General features: G+C 35.7%; 1 protein-coding gene across 4 annotated transcripts in view; it reads right to left on the reverse strand.

Moving 5' to 3' along the window:
* Window positions 1-20,220, reverse strand: part of mcama (melanoma cell adhesion molecule a) — an 89,094-nt gene that overhangs the window by 16,837 nt on the left and 52,037 nt on the right. For all 4 annotated transcript variants that reach the window (XM_068221534.2, XM_068221535.2, XM_068221533.2 and 1 more), the window contains exons 2-8: window positions 14,991-15,115; window positions 11,325-11,550; window positions 9,012-9,082; window positions 8,838-8,925; window positions 7,563-7,742; window positions 4,145-4,272; window positions 1,417-1,564 (exon numbers count right to left, since the gene is read on the reverse strand). In XM_068221534.2, the coding sequence (XP_068077635.1) occupies window positions 1,417-1,564; window positions 4,145-4,272; window positions 7,563-7,742; window positions 8,838-8,925; window positions 9,012-9,082; window positions 11,325-11,550; window positions 14,991-15,115 (966 nt within the window). The remainder of the gene's footprint in view (window positions 1-1,416; window positions 1,565-4,144; window positions 4,273-7,562; window positions 7,743-8,837; window positions 8,926-9,011; window positions 9,083-11,324; window positions 11,551-14,990; window positions 15,116-20,220) is intronic.

A 20,220-nucleotide genomic window follows, 5' to 3' on the forward strand; every position in this document is an offset into this window, starting at 1 on the left:
TCAAATGTTTTTTTAAGTTTTCATTTCTATGCAGACTGCCAGCAACAGCCACTTTAGCATAGTTTTTTGTTTGTTCTTGCATTAGTGCATTAGGAGTCCTCTTCACTACTCTTAACATTTCACTGATTTTGGAGCTAGCTTTTGTGCTAAAACGTTTTGTGAACTACTCTTAGAGCAAAAGTTTTGGAATTATAAATTTAGGACTGACGCACTTATTATTTTAAAAAGGTGGACCACAATGATATCATATTTAGTTGATGTGTAATGTAGCTGTGTGAACATAAACAACATCTCTGAATGTAATACCCTCAAAGTTCAAAGCAAAACGAGACATTGGCTTTTACAGAGTTAGCTTAGCAACGCCTACAGCGAACGAAGTTTCGGGACTACAAAAAAATACATCAAGCGTAATGTAATCACAAACCCTTCAGGTTACATGGATTCACCAGCACATACACCCCACACAGCAAAGAGGCGTGGCCAAAGGTGCTGTAATGTTACAGCAGAGAAGGCTAAAATGCTGTCCAAGCGCTGCTATTTCCACAGAGCTTCTTCTGTTTCTATACTTGGGCTTCCAGAGGGCATGACACAAAGAGAGAAGTGCTTACAATTTAATTTTAATAATGTTCCAGAGAATTATAAAAAGATTTAGCTAGCATTTGACAAAGGACAGCTTCCTGAACCTCTCCCAGTTCAGTGTTAGATTCTGCTAAAAACTCTTCAAAGAAGGAGCAGCTTCAACAATAATAGAAGAAGCTGTGGTCTGTGGGAAACAACAGTCCCAAAATTTGTATGGCCCAATCTAGTTATGAAAAGTTACTTTTTTAGTCCATGTTTTTCAAGTTGCCAGATCTTTTATGAAGCTCATCACCTCACACAATTAATGAAGTATTCAAATCTCAAAGCATTTTACCTCAATCTGGCACCATACAGTACATTACAACCCAGTTGCAATGTTGACTTCTTTTAAACGGTGTTGGTAGCAACATCAGTAGATAGCACATGGGGGGGGGGGGGGGTATTTAATATCAGAGTATCAGAGTATTTAATAACCACCACCAGTCTCCCGGAATTTCGAAAACAAATGTTTTCAGGTATGGTGACCTTGGTGGTCTCAGTCCACTTCCAAACAAACTCTGCTACGGTTTGTTTAAATCAAATGTCTCAAACTCAATTCCTGGGGGGCCACAGCTCTGCACAGTTTTGCTCCGACCCTAATCAAACACAGCTGATCCAACTAATCAAGGTGTACAAGACTACTAGAGACTATTAAGCAGGTGTGAGTTGTTTGGAGCTAAACTGTGCAGAACTGCGGCCCTCCAGAAAAGTTTAGGACCACTGGTTTAGATATATTTGATGGTAATGTGAAAAGTTTTTCTAGTTAAACAGTGGGCATTGTGGGACAGTTGAACTCACAATGTACGGTGAGCTGCAGGGTGTCCAGCACCTCATCATTGTTCACAGCATCCAGATCCAGAGCGTGACATTCATACACACCGCTGTCCATACGAGACACTTCCTTAAGCACCAGCAGCCCCTCATATGAGTCCAGCTCCACGTCTGACTGTTAGCAGCAGGACACAGAAAACACAGTCAGTATCTGTCATACTGAGGATTTCCCCCATGCCTCATTAAATAATGTCTGTTTATAGAGCTTTAGTTAAAAAGATAGTTCACCCCAAAATATAAATTTACTCACCATTTAGACACTCTCAAATTGTTATCAAACTACACTCTCAGAAATAAAGGTATAAAAGCTGTCACTGGGGCGGTACCTTCTAAAAATTTACAGTATTAGTACCTTTAGGGTACACTTTTGTGCCTTTAAGATTCACTTTTGCACCGTTAGGGTACTATGAAGTGCACAGTTGTACTTTTTAGATATTAATGAGTTGGGATGTCCAGATCTGATCACGTGATCGGAAGTCAGACCCGATCACAGTTTCAGACTCATCGGACTCATCGGAATCGGACGTTATCTCCCGACCAGGACTCGAATATATGTTTGTATATATATATTCTCGTTATTTTTAACACATCTATAGCAGACATCCCAAGTCTCCCGGAAGTTGTGGGAGTATCCCTCAAATGCAAAGACACTCCCGGATGCCCGCAAATAAATGATAATCTCCCGGAAATCGTGCATCTCCTCCCCGGTCCTTAAACACCACTCTCTCCACAGCATCCCTCGTAGCTCTTCAGGTACGTCGCGCGCAACTCACCCCCATCGCTCTTCAGGTATGTTACATCGCGACATACTCCTATACCGCACTTTGGGTACGTCTCGCGTGCACACGCCCCCCTACCCAGATACATTGCTCACTGTGCAAACTGTGAAATATGTAAACGGGATTGCCTGCCGAGTATTTTAAGTCGAGTTGCTATTTGTTTTTATATTCGATTTATTGTTGCCCTAAAGTCCAAATGTGAAGAATTGATGTTATTTATTACTTGATTGTTTAAGCTACCGCACAGAAGTGCTGTTTGTTAGCAGAGTTGTTGAATGACACAACACTGTTAGACCATGTGCCAGGGTGCAAAGCCATTTTTTTACGTCCTTAAAATAGCAAAAGTGGATTCGGACATGCTCTTAGGGCTCTATTTTGACGATCCAGGTGCAAAGTGCAAAGCCTAGGGTGCAAAAGCATTAAGGGCGTACACTTTCCGCCTCGGCGCATGATCTAACACGGTTGAGCTTATTCTCTTAATGAGTAATAGGTGTGTTTTAAAAATAAACCAATCAGAGTTTCATCTCCCATTTCCTTTAAGAGTCAGCTGTGTCGCGCTATGGCACGTTTGCTATTTACATGGCAGACTTTGTATGTAGAAAAACTGAACGCTTCACTAGCGAAAAAATAGTTAAACAGAGCATCTGCAGCGAGAGAATGAGAGTTGAGCCTCCTCTTTCTTTACTTTCACTTTCACTCTCGTGGATAGGGAAACGTGTTGTATGCACAGATATCCATTAGCCTATAAATAATTAATTTTGTTTATTAAACGCAAATATTTGTTTCAAAACTATTTCTAAATTCAGTTGTAATTTCCAGCAAACGAATAACTGAACAATAATAACGAAGTGTGGTCAAAAAACTAAGTTATATGTAAATACACATGTTGTGCCCCATATGGTCTAAAAACAGGAGGCAACACCTAAGCTTGTTTTTAATAAAACTAATATAAATATGCATATAATAAATTATACTGCTAATAATATTATTATAAAAAAGCAAATTTTTATGAATAAACTAAAAAAGCCCCCCGAGATGAAGAAGGCATGAAGGCAGTATTATATTTATATTTATGTAGGCTAGAAAATAATAATTTTTGTAATAATTTAATCCTTTAATTCTTTTTCATTTGAAAAGATATTTGGCATATTGCTGCACATCCTGTGTGTATTAAACAGTGTGTAAGTGAGGCGCACAACTAACACGTTTTGTGCTGGACTTTAGACCTCCTCTATGCTAGTCTATTGAACAGTGTATTTTAGTTTCTCAAAATAGCAACTTGCCAGCATTGCACCTCAACACATCTCCTTTTTTAGACCAGAACGCCTATGGGCGCACATATGAGTGCAAATACATTTGCTATTTAAACTGCGTGGTGCAAAACGTCAAAATGACTCTTGCGCCGAGCCGGAACTAGCAAACAACAATTGCGCCGCATTGCGCCGGGTGTGTGATAGGGCCCTTAATGCTTTTGAGCCATGCACTTTAGACTTTGCTCCTAGGTCATGAGAATAGAGCCCTAAAGAGTTTTTGTTTAATTTCTCGTCTAAATATACGAAAATTCTTAAATCGAGAAGCATTATCTAAACGAGCAAAAATGTTTATTTTTTTTATTAAATTCAAATGAAGTGAGTTTTTCCTTAAAACAAGTTATATAATCTGCCAATGGGGTAATTTACTCTATGCTTGAGTGTAGAATGTTGAATGTTAATCATATTGTCATTAAAGTCAATGCATAAGAAACACACACAGAGATCTGCATGTGAGTGATGGTACTCTTCCTCTGTGCGTATCAAGCTCATTGTCTGGGCCAGACGTCTGCAATGTCTGCTCCTCCTCAATGCATTACTGAATCCCATTCAGAAAAACAACAACGGCTTTAAATGAAAAGAAGAGAGAAAAGAGGCCATTCTCACTTGTTCTCTGTTGAAAATGATGGGTGCTGGGGGGTTCCCATCGCCTTGGCAGTGGATCTCCACTGTGTCCCCCTCTTTGACAAGGCCCTGAGGAGACTCCTTCCACATTTCCACACTACTCGTGGGATCTGGACGACACACACATACACAGAGAACAAGGGAAGATGAGTCGTAGTGTATTCATATGGATTCTCAACATCATGAATTCTCAAAAAATTTGTAGCTGCACTGTAAAAAACATAGATGTATTTGGCAGAACTTAGGAAATAGGTTTTTAATTCGAGTCCTCACACCACACCGTTCTGCACATTTTGGGCTCTATTTTAAAGATTTTGTACATAGTCCATAGAATTTGACTCCTGCATAAGCTCATTGGCCCATTTTTGACTACAATGCCATCATAAATTGTAAAAATAAATGATAGAAGAAGGCTTTAATTATTCATATGGCCAAATTCTAACTGAAGAAAAAAGAATTTTTCAATTTAAAACAAGTTTTAACTTTTTTTAAATTTGTATTTAAAAAATAAGTATTTATTATGTTCTTTTTAATTTAAAATGCTGATCTTATAACATTAAAAACTATAATAACAGTTTACAGTTTAAATGCACATTTATAAATATATGTACTTCATAGTTAAATAGTAGGCCTTTTGTAAACACTTTGAAAAACTTGTAGAAAATGTTTTTGGTGCCTAAAAAAGTGTGGTCACCATCCAAAAAGCTAAACCAGCATAGCTGAAACCTCATAACTGAATAGAAATAACTGCAGAAAGGTCCACTTTTTGAAAAACACCCCCTTCAATGTAAGGAGTGTATCGTGTGTGTATATGAATAGAGCGTATCATGTGTGCATATGTATGGAGTGTATTATGTGTGCATATGTATAAAGTGTATATGTAAGGAGTGTATCAATGTGTATATCTATAAAGTTTATCAGGTGTATACGTAAAGGGTGTATCTTGTGTATATGTATGGAGTGTACCATGTGTGTATATGTATACACTGTATGTATATGTATAGGCGTGCCTTTCATTGTTTGGCTTTATCACCATTCAGTAGCTCAGTGTATATGTGACTCACCTCTCATGCCAGAGACCCGGGTTCTATTTAAGACCCTTGCAGTAGTGTATCATTTGGCTATATGTAATATATATATCTATATATATATATCTATATATATATATATCTATCTGTATATCTATCTATCTATCTATCTATCTATCTATCTATCTATCTATCTATCTATCTATCTATCTATCTATCTATCTATCTATCTATCTATCTATAAATATATATATATATATATATATATATATATATATATATATATATATATATATATATATATATATATATATATATATATATATATATATATATGAATGGAGTGTATATTTATGGAGTGTATATGTTTGGCGTGTATAATGTGTGCAATTGTATGGAGTGTATCGTGTGTGTGTGTGTGTATGTAGGGCACGTGTCATGTGTGCATATGTATGGAGAGTATCATGTGTGTATATGTATGGATTGTATCGTGTGCATTTGTATGGAGTGTATATGTATGGAGTGTATCGTGTGTATATGTCTAGGGTGTATAATGTGTGTTTATGTATGAAGTGTATTGTGTGTTTATGTATGGAGAGTATAGTGTGTGTATATATGGATTGTATTGTGTGCATTTGTATGAAGTGTATATGTATGGAGTGTATCATGTGTGTGTGTATGTATAGACTGTATGTATATTTATCAGAGTTCCTTTCGTTGATTGGGTTGTTTTCGTTGATACATGTATGGAATGTATCAAGGTCCACTTTTTGAAAAACACCCATTTCAATGTAAGGAGTGTATCGTGTGTGTATATGTATGGAGCGTATCATGTGTGCATATATATGGAGTGTATCATGTGTGCATATGTATAAAGTGTATATGTAAGGAGTGTATCATGTGTGCATACAGTAAGTGTGGAGTATATCGTGTGTATATCTATAAAGTTTATCAGATGTATAAGTAAAGGGTGTATCATGTGTGTATATGTATGGAGTGTACCATGTGTTTATATGTATACTCAGTATATATATATATATAGGCGTGCCTTTCATTGTTTGGCTTCATCACCATTCAGTAGCTCAGTGTATATGTGACTCACCTCTCATGCCAGAGACCCGGGTCCTATTCAAGACCCTTGCAGTAGTGTATCATTTGGCTATATGTAGGTAGTGTGCATATGTATGGAGTGTGTCATGTGTTCTTGTGTATATGTATGGAGTGTGTCATGTGTGCTTGTGTATATGTATTGGGTATCATGTGTGTTTATGTATGGAGTGTATCATGTGTGTTTATGTATGGATTTTATCTTGTGTGCATATGTATGGATTGTATTATATGTGTGTATTTGTATAGAGTGTATATGTATGTAGTGTGTCATATAAGCTTATGTATAGAGTGTAAATGTATGAAATGTATCATCTGTGTTTATGACTGATGTGTATCATGTGTGCATATGTATGGAGTGTATCATATGTGTATTTGTATAGGGTGTATCATGTGTTTTTATGTATGGACTGTATTGTGTGTGTTTATGTATAGAATGTATCATGTGTTTTTATGTATATGTATAGGGTGTATCATGTGTGTTTATGTATGGATTGTAAATTATGTGCGATGTATGGAATGTATCATGTGTATATGTATAGGGTGTATTGTGTGCTTATGTATAGAGTGTATCATGTGTGCTTATGTATGGTCATATTTCATGTGTGCTTATGTATGGTCAATGTATGGTGCTATGTATGTGCTTATGTATGGTCAATATTTAATTGAAATCTCATAAAACTGAATGAAACTTATTGAAATTTTGGGTATTTGAAATGCAGAAAAAGATAAGAAATGCAGATGAAAATAATTTCTAACCCTATTTGTTCTTTTGTTGTTTACTCAGTTCTTTTGGACCAAAACAATTTTGCCATGTTAGTGCTCACACTGTCCTTTTCAAGACCTAAGGACATAAAACAAACCAAATTTTGACATTTGTTTTGTAACAATGTACAGAACATCCATATCAATTCTGTTGTCTGGGACAATGGTGGATGACTTGTTTTTAAATTTCTGACAGTACAGGAATTCCTCCATTAAACATCTAAACAAAGACAGTCATGGACAGCTTCATGCTTCATGGATTCACATCCTGGGAAATCATGTCCTGTTTTTTGTTTCGTATATAAGTTTTTTTCTATGTTGTGCTTATATTTCAGTCAAACTGAACCAGAGTTCATCAGAAAGCAGATTAAAAAACTGTAAAAAGTTTGATGTAGCTGGTTTGAAGAAAATTACAGACATGGAAAAAGATTTGATTGCATGGAAAAGATCATAGATTATTGCAGGATGAAGTTAATTCCACTTGATATAAACAGACTTACAGTAAACTGTAATATTGACGCCTTTGGACTCAGATGTCCTGACAGCTCCCGGGACAAAATAACTGACTTCACAGGAAAAGTGGGCATCTTTGTCTTCTTTAGTCACCTTATAATGCAAATCACTCTGTACTGTGTATAGACCACTGGATTCCCTCGTCACCAGTGTTACCACGTTCACCACTGAGATAAAACACACACACAACCACACAAACATTCACATTAGGGTCAACCTTCAGGAGGAAGCAGAGCATAATTTTGCATATACAATACTGTAAACCTTCTGAAAAGAACAGGCCATCCCATTTCAGTAAGTATAGGTGATTTTGCATTATAATAGCTGTTTTTAGCTGGTCTAGTGTGGTCTACTATCTTTATTACGCTTGAGCAAGTTGACCCGCCAGGCTAACTGATCAGACAGACAATGTTAAAATGTTGCTAGTTCTCTAAAGTCAACAGAAAATGCTAAAGATTTTTACAATTCCAATTACAATTTTACAAACAAGTTAAATGTATTGGAAATCTTTTAAAATAAGAAAGTTCAGCTGATATTATAAATAGTTATAAACATGTTTGTTTATCCAAGTTTTTGAGCAATCCCAAAATAGTATTCAAAGATCATTTTAAATCTGAAAATCACTAAGCTGTAAAGGTCTCTTTCGGTTTTGCTACCAAAATACAGCACTGCATGCAATAAACTCACGGTCAGTCAGGTGAAGTAAAGGTCTCATTGCATAGGATGTCAATCAAATTAATCAAGCTCTAGCCACGAATAAAACAATAGACTTATTATTTTAAGATTTTAGATGATGGGTTAGTAATAATACATGGCTGATTATATTCAAGACAATAAAATAATAACTTTTTTTATAATTTTTTTTTAGGGATTTTTAACCTTTATTGTGATAGGACAGTGGAGATTTGCAGACAGGAAAGTAAGGGATGTATAGATAATAATATAATATAATATAATATAATATAATATAATATAATGTAATATAATATAATATAATATAATATAATATAATATAATATAATATAATATAATATAATATAATATAATATAATATAATAATTACGGAAAAGTAATAGCTGACTGACACAAAGATAATAAGTATTAATGATGAGATACTTGTGGACAGTGTTGGGTAAAGTTACTTTTAAAAGTAATGTGTTACAATCCTAAGTCATTTTTAAAGAAAGGATTAAGGCCTAAAATTGTAATTTATTTTTTTTTTTTACCCAACACTACTTTTGTAGTATATTTATCATACTCACAGCCATTAGCAGGGTGAATTGGGATGTGATCACGGTACCACGTGATGTTTGGCTTGGGATACCCATCTCTGGTCTCACAAGATGCAATCTAGACATACAAGAGATTTGTCAGCTGAAACCTACCATATGTAACATTTTAAATGCACATGAGGAAAATTTGAGTTAAGGATGTACCTTAGCTGTGGATTCACCAGACACAGAAACTCCAGAGAGAGCGCCTTCAATAACCGGAGGCTCTGGAGGATCTATAAACAGCAAGTTAATATTCAGTACATGTACAAGTAACGACATTAAGAAAATATTCTGATTAAGAATCTACCATGTAAACAAATAATTTGATAAACTTAATCCAGTTAAAGGGCGAGGCAGTGGCGCAGCAGGTAGTGCTGTCACCTCACAGCAAGAAGGTCGCTGGGTCGCTGGTTCGAACCTCGGATTAGTTGGCGTTTCTGTGTGGAGTTTGCATGTTCTCCCTGCCTTTGCGTGGGTTTCCTCCGGGTGCTCCGGTTTCCCCCACAGTCCAAAGACATGTGGTACAGGTGAATTGGGTAGGCTAAATTGTCCGTAGTGTAAGAGTGTGTGTGTGGATGTTTCCCAGAGATGGGTTGCGGCAGGAAGAGCATCCGCTGCGTAAAAACGTGCTGGATAAGTTGGCGGTTCATTCCGCTGTGGCGACCCCGGATTAATAAAGGGACTAAGCCGACAAGAAAATGAATGAATTAATTAATTAATCCAGTAAAGCCATAATCAAAGCAAACAAAAACATCTAAGATATATGTGCTATTCCTATTTTAGTCACCTTAACAATATGCAGTATTGACATATACTGTACACTATCCGATTAATATGTCTGACAGCACAAGTCTCTATCAAGCTATACTAATACATGCTCACGGTGTGCTGTAATGCTGTAATATAAAAAAATAAAATAAATAAATCTTTAAAATACTGGTGTCTGGGATGCAGGAAGTCCAAAGACTGTAGTAAACCTCATGATTTTGTCCTAAACAGCAAATTTCACAGTTAAAATTAGAAGTCCTGGACCTGGAAATGCAGCAAAAAGCAAATTAGAGTCATGTAGTGCTGCATCTCGATTTGCTTACTTATACTACATCCCAAAAGTACTTACTATTTGTGAAGAAAGACTAAATAAACCAAAGAATATGCTATTGAATAAGCTTTGGGACATACTACTTCCTCATTAATGGGTCGTTTTGTTGCTTAGTTACCTGCCCTGTCAATCATCTTGTTACATCTTCCACATTTCTTTCACAATTATTGTTTACCAAAATGGAAATGCCGCAGCAGGTTAATCTGCCATCTGGTAAAGAAATCTCCTCATGTGTTTGCATAACATTTAGAAGTTAATGACTGAATACATCCTCAAAAATTCACAATGTTGTTGGAGATGAAATTTTATACATTCATTCATTCATTCTTTTTCTTTTCTTAGTCCTTTTACTTTATGTGGTATCTAAACAAAATCTGCCAGTGTTGTTTTCATTCTCTCGTACCCAGACCTTTACATTTTCACGGCTGTAGCTCCCTGTTGTTCGAAGGAAGGCATTGACTAAGTGATTGACAGCTCTTATCGACCAATCCATTCATGTTCAAGAGCAGTGGGCCATTCAGAAAAACATTAAAGCGGGGCAGGCATTGCGGGCTTTGATTACTACAGCAAGTTGACATGTCAACTGTTTTAAACTATTTATGAGCGTTGCTTTGGCATTTTTAGTGCAAATATGCATTCTGCGTGAATGTCTCGCCAACAATTTTATGCACTCGCAAAAAATGCTTCCAAATTTATTTTGAGCTTGCATAAATAAAATTTAAGGCTCATATGCAACCAAAATGATCGCAATTTCGAGCCCTACAATTTCAAATTCAAGCAGGTTCAAGCACTTTGTCCAAAATTCAAGCACTTTTCTAACCTGGAAAACACTATATTAAACATGAAGCATTTTCCAGGCTATAACCTAAATCTAACCTAATATTAATGCCTTATGATGTTGTGTGCCTGCTGGGAAATAACTAAATGCACTACAGAATGTTACGTTTACACACGTTTACTATTGAGTACTTTTGATAGGGCAACTTTTTACTCATACTTAGTAATATTTACACAGAGTAATATTTACACAGATACTTTTACTCTACTTAAGGCAAGTAATGGTACTTTTACTTAAGTATGATTTTTCAGTACTCTTTCCACCACTGTGTATATGGCACCATAGTGAAGATATTGGATGGTGACATAACGACATGTGCCAATAATTAATGTATGCATTTTTACATTTAACTGTAAATGAAACATGAAATAAATATTCTAAAGACTCATGTAAACTTCTCAATCATTATATTGTCTCATTTAGAAAAAATGTAAATATTTATACTACTGATGCCCATGTAAATTTACCCGTTTATGAAAGAACAACTTTTAAACCATTCAGTGAGTATGTTCTGCTAACAGAACAAAAAGAGACTTACCAAAAACCTTCAAGAGAGTCCTGCGCTCGTCACTTCCTGCTGAAAATCCACTGACCTGACAGAAAAACTCTCTTTCGTCTGACAGTTTAACGTCCTGAATGGTCAGAGTTTCTCCGTCACTGTTTGATCGCACACTGATACGGTCACTGTAGGTCGTGTTCTCGTCCACCTTCTGCATGGTCAGGTCACTGTAGGAGATCCTCACCCGAACACCGTCACGTTCCCGCTAAAGATGATGAGAAATGACACTTAATAAATGCCTGAAAGTTGCTGTACGACTTGAGTCCACCACATTTTTAACCTAAAGTACATTTAATTCATTTTATAGTCATTTACTTAAAGTAACACCATACTTCCAGTACCACTAAAGGAGTTGTTTGTAAAAAATTATTAATGCGAGAATGTATTTTTTACTTCATTATTGCCATTTGAACAGCGTATAATGAACTTTATAAAACAAGACTAAAAATATTCTTAAAAGTTTTTCCAGAGAAAATTTGAGGTTAGATCCCCAAGAACCTCTTTCTATTCTATGACACAAGAAAAGAAAGACAAATTTTCATTGTATTTATCTGACCTTTGTATTTATTTGTCTTCTGAAGTGACACAATCACTTCAGATATGAATAACAGGCTTTAATTTGGAATTTTATTCACATATAAACAGTGATGGGAATAACGGCGCTATTAATTAACCGCGTAACTAACGCTATTACTTTTTTCAGTAACGAGCAATCAACTGAATTACTGTTTCCCCCCATTACAATGCCCCTAACATTACTGACAATAAAATAGGTGTGTTATAAGTGAGAATACTGAAGAGGTTTTCATCTCTCTCAGCCATAGGACCTCTCTTTCTCTGGAGTGTGTGTGTGTGTGTGTGTGTGTGTGTGTGTGTGTGTGTGTGTGTGTTCGGGCTGGGGTGGACTATATAACCAACCAGCGATGATTGGTATAGGTGAACATGAATGTGGTGTACCTGAGAACATAATGACTGGCTTAGAGTACATTTCCATCGTTTGCCAATCAGAGTCAGAGTAGGGCAGGTGTTCACACACAAACACACGCTCAGTCAGTGCCACACATCAATGACCAGGAGTCAAAACAATGGCAAATCCAACAAGTTCAAAGGTAGCTTTTTCAAACTGGAAACTACTGACACTACTTTTCCCTCGTTGAGGTGAAAGGCAAGAATGTTTATGCATTGTGCAACTTATGCCCAGGAAAAGACAGACTCTCTGCGTTGGTGACAAGTAATTGTTTAATCTAATGAAGCAACTCACATTGTCACATGCCTCCACAAAATTAGTGGCTATGCAGGTTATAACGTGAGCTCTGCTACCAAAGAAGGAGAAAAAGCCATGACGTCAAAGCAAATAAAACTGAATTTTCTCCACTGTAATCACATTACTCAGGCAGAAATGAACAAAATAATGTCTAGATATAAAGTTGAGGACATGCTACCATTGTCTCTCTCACATTGTCCCACAACAACATTACAATAGTGTAGATTCTTGTATAATGTTTTATATTTATTTAGTTTTATATATTATTTAACGGAATAGTTACTTTCCCTGGTAATTAGTTACTTTTATAGTAATGTAACTCAGTTACTCTTTGTGAGAAATTACTAGTCACTATAACTAATTACTTTTTTTAGTAACTGATCAAAGTCCAGTTCGGTAAATACAATACAAATACAAAATACATACATGGTAAACAGAAGCTCAAACGCCATTGCTTAACCATCAAGAACCAATGTGGCTTCTTCCCGCACATCACAGATTGATTAAGCCCAAAATATATTTACTTTTATCAAACACTTTAAAAGTAAACTAATTTTGATAGCATACATACACTCCACATGTATGCACTAAAATTTCGTGCTAAAACAGAGACTTATAAAATAGTGGAGCAGAGGTGAAAATCCTGCATTGATTCTGACATGTAAAAAAATGTACTGACATTTTTAAACAGCAGATGGCGCTGTATGCCTTACAAACAGCCATACTCTGATCATGCAGTTCCTTCTAATAACGACTTAAACCTTAAACAATCATTCCTAAAATAAATAAAGATTTAAGCAAATTACAAACGGTTCATAGTGAGCTGTTTACATTAGTCTTGTGACATGAAATCCAACTTATATAATTGAGCTGAACACACAAGCAATCCTTCTTGTGAGCATTTGAGTGTACAGTATCGATTCAAGAGAATATCAACAGTTTTGAAAAATAATTGTTTTCTTGGATGATTTTTCACCACAGCTCTATAAAATAGAGACTTTCAATAGCTTTTAATTCCTTCATTGTCTAAATTTTTTTTTTATCTTCAGCAGTTTGTTGTTCTTGTTCTTTTCGTACTATGAAACAACAGCCCGGATCAGTGCTGACACCTTGTGGACAATGTGCGTAGTACATAAACAATACAAAGCATATATGTGAGCTGTACATACAATGCGGGCATAGTTTGAAATATCAGGTGCTGTATGGATACATTATACACATACTCTTCAGAAAACAAAACTGCATTCAATATGCCCAAAGCATGTGGTAACCGAGATGTAACTCTGAGTACTTAATACTTTGGGCTCCAAGAATGTGTGTACACTGCTGGTTTATGTGCTTTGAATTGTTTTCCTTCTCCGCAAATTGTCAACAGTGAACTGGTCTGTTGCTTCACATCCAGAATATAAATGTGAGTGGATCAAAAACAATAACAATAACTCCCGAATGTGACAATGTTAGACTTTAAACAAGTACTTTTTTTTTCATACAAAAGCTTGGGAAAGAAAAAGTGGATAAGGATACATTTCAGCAGTGTGCGGTCAGGGGAGGCAGTGCCTCACCTGCCATCATCCTCACCTGCCATCATAAGATAATAAAAGAAATATTTGTCCACTGATATGTGCTATAAATGCAATTTCTGTATGATTCAAATGATTTCAATCTTTTTAATAATCAAAAATCAAAGTATTTTGCATATCTCCTGATCAATTACAGCATAGGAAGTGAGGTGAGGCAGCACTGAGTTGTGCCTCACATCAGATTGCGCATACCCTTGCAAACTGGTTTGAGCGTGTGTTTTGCTCACTCAGTTTATGCTACCGATGTAATGCTTTATTAAAATGTTTTTATACAGTGTAGACATTTTTTATTATATGTCCTCACTTTCCATATAATAGGTAATGTATTTCATGTATGTCTACACTGCAAAAATGCTTTTCTTACTTAAATATTTGTCTTATTTCTAGTCCAAATATCTAAAAGTTCTTAAATCAAGAAGCATTTTCTAGACAAGCAAAACATTTTGTCTTGTTTTAAGAAATAATATCCCAAAAAGTGTGTCTCATTGACAATTATAATAGCGCACTGCAAAAATGAAATGACAGAAAGTTGAGACAACAAAAGTTTTATGTTTCTTTAACTTATTTTAATAGGTCAATCAAGTTTCAACTAATTTTTGTAAGTTATACAAAGTAACTAAAAAGTTTAAGGCAGTTAGAATTTTTTTGCAGTGTGGTTTAACGTTACAGACCCTCATGCAGATGTGCATATTGCGATATCGATGCTGAAACAATATATTGTGCAGCCCTAGTTTAAATGATGACAGAACTCTCCTTTTAATCTGAAAAGAGTGAAAGAGTCTAAGAGCTTTCGTGACTTACCACAAACCACTGCACCATCACCATCATGGGCGCTTGGGTGAAGGTGTACAGGCAGGGAATCTCTGCAGAATCGTCCATGTAAACCTCCACGGTGTCCTCCATCCTCAGATCCACTTGTGCCCAAGCTGCCAAAAAAAAACACACATTGAGAGCATGCTTGAGGCCAGGAGAACAAAGACTGCTTTATCGACACATAAAGAAAAAACAACACATTAACAAGATTTTATTGCATTTTAGATTGGCCACTAATGTTTAAGCCAAAGCCTTAGGGAAAACTCAACTACACTTCTGTTAATGTCAGGTCAACAACAGTGAAACACTGTCTTTGTAGAAAGTGGTCAAGTCTGTAAATGACCACAAGGAGATGAGGGGATTGTTTTTGAACCTTCAGAGCTTCAAAATGATGTACTGTAGGAATGATGGTGACAACAGAACAAAGAATACATTCAGAACCAAAAATAAAATTATAATAATGCATTGAAAAAAATACAAACAAATTTGTAGAAATTGCACAGTTTTAGCAAAGAAATAAACAGTGCCAAACATCATTCATTTCTTTCAAATGTTATTTTTATAATCTATTTTAAATAGAAAAAAAACAAAAAAACATTTAATCTACTAAATGAACTTGGATAAAAATATTAAAATAGTTTTTTGCTATTAAACTTGTTTCTAGACTTCACAATTAGCTGATGATTGATTATAATCGCAAGATCTTTGAGCCCGGGGCTCCCTCCCTTTTGTAAGGCAAGAGGGGAGTTTGAGCTCATGTAGGTCTTGAAAACTCCCCTGCTTAGTATATGCTAATGGAAGTTAGGAATTGCTGAATAAGAGCTCATCATTCATTCATTCATTCATTCATTCATTTCCTTGTCGGCTTAGACCCTTTATTAATCCGGGGTCGCCACAGCGGAATGAACCGCCAACTTATCCAGCAAGTTTTTACACAGCGGATGCCCTTCCAGCCGCAACCCATCTCTGGGAAATATCCACACACACATTCACACACACATTCATACACTACGGACAATTTAGTCTACCCAATTCACCTGTACAGCATGTCTTTGGACTGTGGGGGAAACCGGAGCACCCGGAGGAAACTCAAGCAAAAGCAGGGAGAACATGCAAACTCCACACAGAAACGCCAACTGAGCCGAGGTTCGAACCAGCAACCCAGCAACCTTCTTGCTGTGAGGCGACAGCACTATCTACTGCGCCACTGCTCGCCAAGAGCTCATCAATGATGCTGATTTAATTTGGTCAATTCACCTATATCACATGTCTTTGGACTGTGGGAGGAAACTGAAGAACCTGAGGAAAAACCACGCGAGCATGTGGAAAACATGTAAACTTAACTAAAACGCACAGAAACGTTTACTGTACAAGTAGGAATTTGAAGAACGCTTTTGCTGTAGGGCTGTGGATGGCTACGAGTACTAACCACTGGGCTGCTGTGCCACCTTGATAGGGAAAGGATTGAGGAGTAAGGGTGGAAGGGGGATTCTTCATGACGAAGATAACTAAGGTAAGAAACTTTGAGTTTTTAAAGTGAGTTAAGAATCATCTGATTAGTGAATTAGCAATGCAGGACCATCTGTGATCAATCATAAGCACGTGATCCTCTCAAAATTAGTTTATAAATAAACTTCACTATGAGATTCGTCAACATTTTTAGTTACAGGTTTTTCATGTAGCCATGTGGAAGATGAAAATATGAAGGTTTTGACTTGTCATCTCAGCAGTGCTTTGATTTATTTCTTTTTTGTCTGTGCAGAAATGACTGTACATTAAATATGGGCCAACTTATGACAGAATGAGCCTGTTCTGTTTTAATTGCTTTCAGATATACTGAGAACATATAATCTATAACCATGTTTATGCATTTTAGAATGGATTAAAATGTTAAAATGATATTCTATACTCTAGCGAAGGGAATTATAATACTAAGCAATATAAATAGTCAGTAAACAAATACACAAAGGGTACATAAATTGACTGCAGAATGTTTCAATTCTGTTGGAAGAGAATGCTTTAGGCCACCATACCACATCAGCATTGACTGAATCACAGAATAAAAATAGGGAAAATGCTATTCTCTATGCACAATAAGCTATTAAATGTTATGGCTCTCAAAAGCATTTTCATGAAAACCAAGGGATAAAACGCGGCCCATTAGCCTGCTTCATACCAAGTAAAGTAAACAGTCTTATATGAAAAAGAAAACATTAATGTGCATTTAAGCTGTCAGAGTAAATCTCACAAAAAATTGCTTATTTTGCATAATTTAGAAAAAAACCCATGTACAAGTAACCTTTTATTTTGCAATATGACATATTTAACAAAATGAGGTACTACTGTGTTATTGTGCTTTTGTTTTCTTTGTTTCAGTTCAGTCTGACCTTGCATTCCTGTTATTAAGATTCCTTGGTTACCAATAATTATTATCCCCACCTGTGTCTTGTTTAGTTTTAGTTTTACTCTCTTTTTGGCTCTGTTTTTTATGGGTTGTTTTATCTCATATCAAAGCTGCATTGAAGCTAAAATTCTGCCTATTCTCATTTCCCTCAAAAATGTCTTTAATCTTTAATCAATGAATCCAGAATGAATACATTAATTAACGGATAACTATTACTGACAGAAACAAATAATAGCAGAAATTTTGTTTAACACACTGAAAATGAGTTTAGCTGTATTATTACAGCAAATTGCATGTTCCCAATTACTGAATTATTCCTTCTTTTACTTATTTTAATGTTTATTAAAACCAAATCTACACAGAGCCACAGCTTCATATTTAATTCATGGGATCTAGACTGTAAAGCTCTTGAATTCTCCTTTGTAGTTTCCTTAATGAAAAGTTACTGTATTCATGCATGGATTCCAGATTTTGGAAAGACAAATTAACAAAACATGCTCTCTATATTGTAGTTCTATGCTTTCTATAGTAAAAGCACATAATCACATACATTATCCTGTGTTAAAGAGTCTTATATTAGTCATTTATTGTTCAAAATGTAATTTAAGTAATAAAATAAATAAAAAATGAAATCACAAATACCATATTTCTACAGCATGTGGGATTCCTCCGCTGAAAAGTTTTGATGTAAAAATTTAACTTAAATGAACAAAATGCTCATGGTTGGTCATGTAAATTACACTACCAAAAAAAAATAAATAAAAAAAAAAAAAAAAAAAAAAAAAAAAAAAGAGTATAAGCTGGCAGTATTGCTGTAATGGATCACAAATCTCATGGTTCGGATCACATTAGGTTTTTTAGTCAAGAATCAGACATTTTTTTTGGATCAGCCAAAAAAGGGAAGGAGAGAAATGTCATTTGCTTTCCATTTATTACAAAAACAGTAATGCAAGACATTTTGGTTTAAACAAACAGAACTCAGAACCTGTAATTTTATTCAAAATAAAATAAAGAAATAATCAGCTGAATAAAAATAAAAATATTCAGTACTGTGAAAAATGCACTGTTAGTGTGATATGAAGTGAATGATGACAAAGGAGGTACGGATCCAAATACAGGTTTAAAGAGAATGGTCAGGCAAGCAACAGTCACAATCAGGAGCAAATAGATGTATGTAGTCAAATCCAGAATCGAAGTCAAATACACAGGCGATTAGTCAGTAAACTCAGGCAGCAGACAACACAAACAAAACAAATAAGGAGAGGGTCAAAAAACATGGCAAAGCAAGGCAAGGAAAACACATCGTAATGTTCACAAAACTGTATACAAGACGCCGCAAATAGGTGTGTGTGCTGTGCTATATAGTCCATGTAATCAGTTCATGAGCAGCTCCCAGTCGTGAGTGTGTGAAATCATTGGAATGATGAACAGGTGCATGTAAGCAGTGCTTGACTAGAACTTGTAGTCCATATACTGGCGGATTTGTGGTTCCTTAGTGAATTGTGTGTTTACCAGATCACTTGTGATCATAAGTTAGGGTTAGCCTAATAAATTATAAATATAACATTATAATTTGAACAACCCATATTTATTTTTAGTCTCATTTTTTAATAAATGATTCAGTTATTCACTCATGAACTTGTTTCATTGCTAGATGATCATTTTTGAAGAATTATTCAGAGGCATTTTTTGATGGCTGGTTGTCGCCAGCTATTGGTTAAATAATGTAATTGCTGCATACAGCTTTCATTTTTAAGATGATGATGATTTTAATCTTTACCATAAACATCAGTGGTTTTATCTAAGCTATAAACTGTTATCCCAGTACTGCTGTGTTATTTGACTGTTTGCAACTTCATAACTAACTCAAAAGACTAAAGACTGAATCTCTTAGGATTAATAAACATATGCAAATCACTGTCGTTTATCATTTATGTTGCGCTGGTGTTGAGATCCCGATCTTTTAATGATGAATCGTGCAGCTTACATCAATTGCATTAATGCAGGCTAAACAAGTAGTAACAGAAAACACCTTTAAGTGAACACCCACCACATCCCGAATAACCAACCACAACATCTTCTGTCATCATTATATTTTACCGGAAAGCCTAAATGCTTTTATACATGTGATTTGAATGACGTGAGAGGTGATCTCTCTGTGATCGTTACAAATTTAGGATTAATCCACAAGTAAAAAATGCATTAATATGTGGGTCACGTGTATTCCGAACTGTGAGTTGTGATCTGTACAAATCACAGATCAACTGTGATCCGTTACAGCCCTAGCTACCAGTACTTTTTCTCTTAGTCACCTACTCTGTTCTTTACAGTGTAGTTTTAGAATACAGTACATAATTCAAGAGTCAAAAGGGTAATTATTTGCCAAAAATACATATTAGACCATAACAGTCTTGTTTTCTTTCTACTGAATGGAAACGAGCGGCTTGGAAATTCTGCCAAACATCTAATTTTGGCATTCAAAGGAAATTAACGAATAAATACCAAGCTACACACAGCTATTAATTAACAGATATTTCTACAGTACAGACAAAAGGTTAGTGTTTGGATCAGACCAAAAGATGAAGGTTAGTAAAAGAAGAAAGAATGTTCATTTTTGGGTGAACTATTCGTTCTAAATCCTCCCTCCTATTACGTTCTGGGCCGTCTCTATTGTGGTAACATTGTGGTTTTGAGTGGCAAACACAGACCTGCCGGCGGCTGCCACCACACCAACTGAAAAAACACCGCCCATGTGTCTTTTGTCTGTGATGATTATATTTGGCAGAACACCTTCAGTAAAGCCGGCATTTTTAA

The sequence above is a fragment of the Danio rerio genome, chromosome 5, assembly GCF_049306965.1.
Source record: "Danio rerio strain Tuebingen ecotype United States chromosome 5, GRCz12tu, whole genome shotgun sequence".
Classification (NCBI taxonomy): Eukaryota; Metazoa; Chordata; class Actinopteri; order Cypriniformes; family Danionidae; genus Danio; species Danio rerio.